This window comes from Phoenix dactylifera, unplaced genomic scaffold, assembly GCF_009389715.1.
Source record: "Phoenix dactylifera cultivar Barhee BC4 unplaced genomic scaffold, palm_55x_up_171113_PBpolish2nd_filt_p 001357F, whole genome shotgun sequence".
Lineage (NCBI taxonomy): Eukaryota > Viridiplantae > Streptophyta > Magnoliopsida > Arecales > Arecaceae > Phoenix > Phoenix dactylifera.
In genome coordinates this window covers 6,331-14,765 of record NW_024068684.1, presented here as the reverse complement: position 1 = coordinate 14,765, position 8,435 = coordinate 6,331, and the positions used below count along the sequence as shown (strand labels likewise).

Sequence of the window (8,435 nt, the reverse complement as noted above, 5' to 3'; positions counted from 1 at the left end):
CATATCTTTTTATTCATTTATGAGATATTTGAACTGGGTACTGGAAGGGTGCTAGCTGTCAATCAAGTTTGGGATTGGACGGCCGAGGTGGCGTGCGCTTGTCGGAGAATCCGACCGTTGGGAGGCGTCAGAATTTTGAAATGTTGGCTCGCCTTTGCTTCCTATGGCGAAGCTTCGCAATTCCCAAGGCCGACGACGGCATGGCGTTAGGGGACGCGTGGCGAGTCACGAGATTTAAAATGAGAAAGCCAACGGTGGAAAGAAGCGAGTCTCGCAAAGTAAGTGCCACACTGCTACTATTTTCCTTTCTCAGTTGCTGCCAGTTGTGCAAGTAAATAATGGGATGATCACACACCAGCAGCTACGTAGATTTCATACGTGAGATTCATTTGCATCTCCAGGAGAGCAGAAACAGAACCAATTAGAATTTACCACTAGAAATTGCAGAGGCCTTAAGAGCATGAGCAATATGGTATTCTTATGGCATTAAATCGTGAGACATTATACATGTTATACTTTATTTTTCTGATTAAATGAATACAAGGATGATTGTGCTCATTTTCAGTATTGTAATGTAAAGGAACAAATTTCTATATAGTTTTGCCTTATTTGGATTTTATTTTAGGAAAAAATGACATCAATGTTTTGAAGTTTAAGGATATCTATTCATCCTCTTATGATCTTCGGTGCAGAATGTCGAACTTTCTTATTTATTGAGTTTTTTGTATGGATAACCTTCTAAATATTGAATTTTGCATTAATTTTCTTCTAAAATTGATATTTACATGTATACCCTCGTAAAACTCTGTTATTGTACAAATGCCTGTAATATAACGATTGTTCTAACGGTGTAAAGAAAAATAATATTTATATTAATTAAAAATAAAATAAATTTTTAAAATTATACTATTGTTCCTGTCTTCTTTTTCTACTATCGAGATCATGATCTATTTGCACGTCTATCCATTAAGGATATTTTAGTCATTTTAATTTGAAATCGTTAATTTTTTAACGTCGTTAGATAGCATGGGTACATATGCAAAAACAAAAATATAAAAATGGTAGCATCGCAAAATAAGTGTTTTACGAGGGTATACATGCAACAATCAATTTTGAAAAGGTATTCATGCAAAATCCGATATTTAGAAGGGTATTCATGCAAAAAATCCTTATTTATTTGATAATGAAGCTCGTAGCGAGACCATCATGATACTTAATGATTCTAGAGAAATTGCTAAAGTAAAATTTAGAGAGATTAAATGAAGACCTTGGACTTCCTTTTCTTTCTTGTTGATTTTAGGAAGTTCGAATTTTTGAATGGGTTAATGTCTTGTGCAAAGACAGGATAAGATGGGCTAGTCTTAGTGTGCATGTGCCAAAAATAAACATAAGCACTTCTACCTAAAGAAGAAAAATCAAAATAAACATCAAAACTACCAATGGTTAGTCTACCCGTAGTTCCTCCTTCCACCTTTGGATGAAGAATAGGTGTTCCTTTGGTTTGATAATGTGAGGGGAAGATTTTTCAACAAACATAGCATTTTGGTTCTAACCCCGCTCACATATTCGAGCAAACGAAATTAAGGATCCTTCTTACCTTTGCTGTGAGGTCCATGAATGTTTTGATGCAGGTTAAAAGATGGCACCTACAAAGACTTTGGTCGCTAATAAAAGCTTCTTTGCTGCTGTTTTTTTTAAGTTTTAAATGTTGGTATGTAGCTTTAGCTCTTGTAATATGTGCTTTTCTAGTTTGGTTTTTTGTCTACAGCTATATGATTTTGCAAGGCAAGCAGTTGCTTTCTAATTTGAAGTTTAAATTTAGATGGCTTTAGTTCTTATTTCACTCTTCTACCAGTGAAATGAATTAGGGTCGGCTTACTTTTTTTATCAAAGAGTTCAAATCTCTTTAAGCTACGAGAAATTTGGCTACTGGCTGGCAACTTTTATCCCATGCATGTTGGGATAAAATATAAAACAACACAAATCAGCTTACAGAGTCTGGAAAATATAGTCATTATTTCTCATTTGTCTACAAGACTATAACATGATATGATATCCATGAGACGGAAAAAGAATGTAAAAGATTTTTAGACAATTTGTTTTCTGAAACATTTATTGTCCTAAATCTGAACATCAACAGGGGACAAGAGGGAGACCTGGGGATGCAGCAACTCTTGTTTCTCCAGATACTATTGTGATTTGGGAGGATTAATTGTTAAATAGTTAGCAATGCAATGAACAAAGACGTACGAAAACTTTTCTACGAAATTAATTTTTTTGAGGAAAGAAGAGCAGTCATGACAGCCCTTAGATGTTTCATTTTGACAGAGAGAGCTTTTAGAGCTATTTATAGAACTTACTTCAACTTGCAGACCTAGTACTTGATCCAGATCCAACCCAAACCTGATGATGACTGAGTTAGGTACGAAATCAAAATCAAGCCCGTTGAAGCTTTCAGGTTGGGTTTGAGCTTGAGATTTGTGTACTTGACCAACCCAAGATCAACAAGAACCTGCATAAGTTTACTTGGTTTATTTAAAGAAATGCACGTACATATATACATACATACATACATACATATGTGTATATATATATATGTATGTACATTCATACCATACACATACACATATACATATATAATAGCAATTTTATTTATATATCTTTCAATTAAAAAATAAAAAAGTAATGGCATTTTAGAGCATGTTTACTAATTTTATTTGCCTTTAAGTAAAATTATCTTTTCAACTTTTAGTCTATCATCATAATATAAATAACCATCAAGTGCTTGCTATTTTAATTTTTGTGGTATGTATTGGATGTTTTATTGGTAAATGTTCTAAATAATAGATTTTTTTAGCTTAATTAATATTTAAAATATAGTATTTGATACCCAATTGGTATTTGGACCTGACTTCTACTTGATCCTGGCCGATTTACATTTTTGTGATCCGAATCCGAACCCGATCCTTCAATGAACTAGGTGTGGAATAAAAATTAGACTCAAAATATCAACAGGTACAGGTCTCGATTTCGTAAAACCCTAACCCAATCAGACCGGATATCTCCCTTAATAAACCGTTAGTCTCCAAAGTTTTTCACTATGGACAATCACCGACGCAAGACAGGATGAATCAATATCTCTTGCTGCATTTGGAATCCATGCGTTGGGTTGGTTTTGGGTCAAGTTAGATATGAATTTATTTAACTTGGGTCAACTCTGCACAACAAGCATTAAGCCATTCTTTAAGTCCAGTTGGGTTTACTTCAAAGGAAAGTTCATGAGACTTAAAGCTGATCCAAACTTGATAAAATTTCACATAGCATGAAGCCCTTTCATTGGTGCAATCAAATGGATCAAATTCCAGACCTCTCCCATGAGGAGAAGATTGCTAATCCATTGAGATAAATCATGTTGGCAACTCTGCTATGCTTCTCATACTCTTGGCGTGAGTACATGATTGGTCGTTATAATCGACAATCCAAAACTATTGTTCCAAAATAAAAAAAACATTAAAAAACGTAAGAATCTAGCATTTTAGATGGCATATTAGTTCACAGGAACTACCTTCTGTGATAAGATAATGCATAATTGAGGGGGCCAGAAAGACCAACAAAAAAAAAAAAGAGAAAGGGTTGCAAGGATGAGAGACGACCCCGTCTCCAAAAAGCTTTTTCTAAGCCATCAGCTGGCAGAACGGCCTTCGACCGACATGCTGCTTTCGTTTCAGAAAGCAAGCCATGATATGGTGGGAACTGGGAAACAAAGGTGACCAGAAGGACCAACTCATTCCGAGGCTTATAAGACACGATGGCCTGCAACTCGAGGTCCACCCACATCTCATCCTTGCCCTGTTGCTTACGAAATCCCCCACTACCCCTAACCTCTACAGCTACAAATTTATAAGTTTCGACAAAGACATATAGTTGAGATATCATTTATCCCTAACCCAAGATTACTCCAAGCACACATGAAGCAAGGGATCTCTGAGTCACATCTGCACAGATAATTATGATGAAGCTGTTGCTGCTCTTTTAAAAAGACTATGATTAACTAATAATATGAACACTTCTCATTTTCCCTCAAAATCTGCTGCAATTGAAGTAATTGAGGCTTGACAAAAGAGATTGTAAAAGCCATGAACACCCTTTTCAGAACTCAATGATGACATTAACAATGATATACCGCAACTTTATCTGCACGAGGAGAAATATATTTGAAGACCGGGAATAAACCTCCATCACTATAAATCAATCCATTTATTTCTCATTTGGACCAACCTTAACAAGAGGAGTCCTATGGAACAGATCTCTTCTTCCAAAAATCGAGTTTGTACACACATAAAAAGAATAGAAGAAGAAGCTTAGCTAAGAGGGGAAGAAAAGAAAAAAGTAGACCAATCAAACCCAATCATATATTGGACTACTATCCACCCACCTGATGCCAAGCAGGGCGGCCATGACCATTCCAGAAGAAAACTTTCCACTAACCATTTTCCTATCTATACTTAAAACAACTCCCAATCGAACCTCGGGGAAGGGACGGATGACGCATTTGGGGTGGCCGTCGCCGGAGTGATGGTGGCCGGGGTGGTTGGCGAGAAGAGAGAATCAAAAGTCTCCCATTTCGTCGTCACCGCCGACGGCGGTGGCTGCTGCGCAGGCATGTGCTCGTTGGTTGTCTTGAGTGCGTCATTCTTCACCTTGAGCACATCCAGCTTCTCCACATACTTTTGCACTCTCCTCTCCTGCAGTCCAACCCAAACAACCAACAACCTCGATAAAATAGATCAGCAAACTTCACATTCCATGCAAAAAAACAAAAAAAACAAACAAACTTGTTAATGGTTCGATTGAATGGCAATTGGATTTGACCTGCATTCTCTTCTGGGGCTTCAAATCCCCATCGGCGACGATGCCATCCAGCTTAACCAGCTGATTCATCAGCAGCTCGATGAGGTTCGCCACATCTTTCTTAGCAACCTTTCCACCTTTGGTTACAATGGCATCTAGTTCAGATACCTGCCGGAGACATTTGGAAGAAATTAGACCGATGTAAGGGACAAAGATAGAAAGGAGCGCGCTTTTGAACGGGAATGTGGGTGACCTGGGACGCGAGTTTGTCGACTTCGAGGCTTATCTGGGAGATGGAGTTGGAGGCCTTGGCAATCTTGGCCCGGTGGCGCATCTCTAGCAAGCGCTTGGCCCGGCCGGCGGGGTCATCCACGACCACCACCTTGGAGCCGTCCTTCACGCCGGAGATGTCGAGATACGCGCTGGGATCCCTCTCCTTCTCTTTGTACACCACCTTCAGGTCTTCTGGATGCAGTCCAATTCTCTCCGATAGGAGCTTCTTCAACTCCCCTGCCCCAATTCATCGATGCAATTAATTGACTAGCGACGTTAGAACAAAGAGATTTCTAAAAGAGCTGATTCGGGGATTACCGAAGGTGGATTGGGAACTGAGATAGATCTCGTGATAGGCGGCGCCGTACTTGACGCGGACGCGGATGGTGGGTGCGGCGGCGACGGAGTCGGGGTCCCGCTTCTGGACCAGCATCCCGCCGGGCCGGACCTCCCACTGGTGCGCCTCATCCGCCCCCGGCACGGCCGCCGGAAAAGTTTTCACGGGGCTGAATTCCTTCGCCGCCGCCGGGCTCTTCGTCCTCCCTAGCATCATCTTCTCTAGATCTTTTGTCTTTTCCGGGTCGACGAATTGAAGTTTATAGAGGGTAAAGAAAAAAAAACAGGGGGGACAGCGAATCTTTCCTTAAATTGCGTCGGCGAAGGCTGACTCGGAGGCTGAAGAAGATTCGTCGAGCCAGAGGAGGAGACCGCCGGCGAAAGTGGGATCTCTTCGTTAATCTCCGCCTCTTCCACCGTAGAATTCGGAAGGGAAAGGAGAGGCACCCGTCTCCCAACACACGGATCTCTCTTTATGCTCCGAATCTTCTGCGGCGGCCCAAAATGCCAAGTTACGAACCACCAAAAAAAAAAAAATCTATGTCACCGTAGAAGGGCAGAATAATTGAAGGAATCGCGGAGAATAATTGAGACTGTGGGAGTTGCCTTGTCTGTATTTTCCTAGTCCCTGCGGAAACAAACGCCCTGAAATAGATGAGGTTGGAATGAAGGAAAGAAATCGAGAGAAATCGGAAGGTAGAGGAGAGGAGAGGGACAACGGAACAAGACAGCTCGACAAGAGAATATTAAGTGATATATTTATAAGCATTAAAAATTAAATTTAACATTGAATTATGAAATATACATACCCAAAGCTACTGTTTGAAGCCAGAAGGACTCCCCTTTTCTACCATCACAAGTTAATCACATAAGAAAAAAAAAAATTTAATAAAATCAAAGAGAAGAGAGAGAGAAAGAGAGAGAGAGAGAGTTTTCTCCACCAACTCGCACTAGACTGCGAGGCTTATGCAAGAAGCCTAGGCTGCTTTAACGCAGGCATATGCAGAAGCACCGACAGGAGACAGCGGTGAAGTTCTAGTTCATTTCATGAAACGATGGATAACTGCACGACATTTAAGTTACACGTTTCACTCTATCATGCGAAGTGCAAAACAATTAGTATGCTATACTTGTTAGACATATTGGCCCGTCCAAGTTTTTTTTTAAATTTTTTTTTGCAGCAGAAACCCACATACATCATGTGGGAGTGTAGCTCCTAAAATCAGAAAAAAAAAATTAGAGTGCAAGAAAAAAAAAAAGAAAAAAAGTAGAATCAGCTCAACTTTTAGACGACCTTCTAGGTGAGCGCCTTAATGCATTTGGAAGCTATCTTTATAGTTATAAATGCATTAAGCCCTCTCATACCTAAGAAATTTATTATTTTTTTCTTATTTATGCATTGAAACTCCAAATACATTTATGTTGGGATCTTTGGATTCGCTATAGGCTCTTAAATCTGGACAGCCTCATAGTTCTCCAAATAAAACCTCCAAAATGATGGACCGTATAACATATCATTCAGTGTAATATTATTTATCTCTCCATAAACATATAGCTCCATGAAAGGTGCACTCGCCCAACATACAGCCCGTCCAAGCCTTTGCCGCCAGGCTTTTCCTCTAAGCGTCAATATTCCAAAATCTCAAAAATGTCACCTCCGTAAGAGCAGTGGCTTTTTCGTAATTTACCTCAAACGATTGACTAGAAGGCAAGCTAATGGAAATCTCCCAGCTCGGAATAGCTGTCAGAAAAGATGCCTGAGAGGACGCGTCACCTTTCGGCTTGCGGTGACTGAACTTACAGGCTTTAGGATTCGTTCCATCATCGTATCATCCCTCTGACGCGACTCTTCCAGTCCACCTCACCAGCCAAAAAGAGCGGAAGAGGAGGGGGGAAAAAAATCATACGCCGACGGACGGTAATGCGTTCTCCTGATAGTACACGTGTAACCATCCGTCGCTTATGATGTGGGTCTCTGTGTCGTCCTACTCTTGCTCGAATCTTTACCGACGGTCGCGGGCGACCGACGGGCCTGGCGTAATTTAACACGTGCGATGCTGTTGGGCCGTCCATCTCGGCAACGGGGAAGGAGGGGGACGGTGGAACTCGCGGGCCAGCGCCCGATTGGGTCACACGAGTACATTTCGATTCGATAATACATGGATAACGATGATACATGAAAAATAATATAATATTTATCAGCTGCCGTCTTATTTTAATCCATTATTTGATGATGGAGAATGATAGGGGCATGGATGGTGGCCTCTCCACATCATAACCCTCTTTAGTCTATTATTTTTTGTTGTTGTATTTATAGCGTTCTCAGAAAGAGAAAAGACTATGATACAGGGTAAATACGATCTTTGAAATCATCACCCTTGTGATTAATTGTTCTTTCTTTTTTACTTCACCTGACGGCTGCGATGATAATATGATTATTATAACATTTTGGTGCAGATAAAGCTGCTTATGTGGTTAGTTTCATGCATGATTTGCTTTTGTTATTTTCCTACTGAAATGTTCTAGAATAAACAAAAGAATTTAAATCACAACTATCCATGAATTATGAAATTCAGAAGATAAGCATTTTATTCCGACTGAAATTGTTAATTTGGATTATGAGTAGATCAAATCTTCACGGAAATTGATTTATTTTCGATATATTTGGAGGAGCTGCCAAGTCTAGGTTGAGAATTGCCATCACTAATTTTAGGACTCACATGCAACTATGTAATTTTAATTGGTCTATTATTTATTTGGCAATGTTAGCGTTACATTTTTAGGAAAAAGATGCTGCATAAACTTGAATCAGTATTATTTATCATATTTGCTCTTTTCCAATTCTCCAAAGGTGCCCAACGTAGTAATGTGTCTATCTTCGTCGTCCATTAAATGTGCTTAAAGATGACGGTTTTAAAGGCACTAAGAGAAAAAAACAATTATAGTATACCTAGCACTATATGCCCCTATATGGG

At 39.7% G+C, this 8,435-nt stretch overlaps 1 protein-coding gene across 3 annotated transcripts; it reads right to left on the bottom strand.

Moving 5' to 3' along the window:
* Window positions 1-4,228: 4,228 nt before the first annotated feature.
* Window positions 4,229-6,470, bottom strand: LOC103716868 (BAG family molecular chaperone regulator 3-like). 3 transcript variants are annotated; one of them, XM_008805047.4, is made up of 5 exons: window positions 6,270-6,470; window positions 5,443-6,105; window positions 5,105-5,361; window positions 4,873-5,019; window positions 4,229-4,745 (listed from the first exon to the last, which is right to left on the bottom strand). In XM_008805047.4, the coding sequence occupies exons 2-5, from the start codon at window positions 5,675-5,677 to the stop codon at window positions 4,506-4,508; spliced, it is 879 nt and encodes a 292-aa protein (XP_008803269.2). In that variant the 5' UTR covers window positions 5,678-6,105; window positions 6,270-6,470; the 3' UTR covers window positions 4,229-4,505. The 3 variants fall into 3 exon arrangements, with proteins under 3 accessions (XP_008803269.2, XP_038978013.1, XP_026664183.2); XM_039122085.1 differs by having other exon boundaries at window positions 5,443-6,088; XM_026808382.2 differs by having other exon boundaries at window positions 5,443-5,949.
* Window positions 6,471-8,435: the final 1,965 nt, after the last annotated feature.

What these genes read in the sequence shown, in the direction of transcription:
- LOC103716868 (XM_008805047.4), bottom strand. Translation starts at nt 5,677, where the DNA reads ATGATGCTAGGGAGGACGAAGAGCCCGGCGGCGGCGAAGGAATTCAGC. An exon ending in CAGTTCCCAATCCACCTTCG is followed by an intron (nt 5,362 to 5,442) that starts GTAATCCCCGAA and finishes GAATTGGGGCAG; the next exon opens with GGGAGTTGAAGAAGCTCCTA. An exon ending in TCGACAAACTCGCGTCCCAG is followed by an intron (nt 5,020 to 5,104) that starts GTCACCCACATT and finishes TGTCTCCGGCAG; the next exon opens with GTATCTGAACTAGATGCCAT.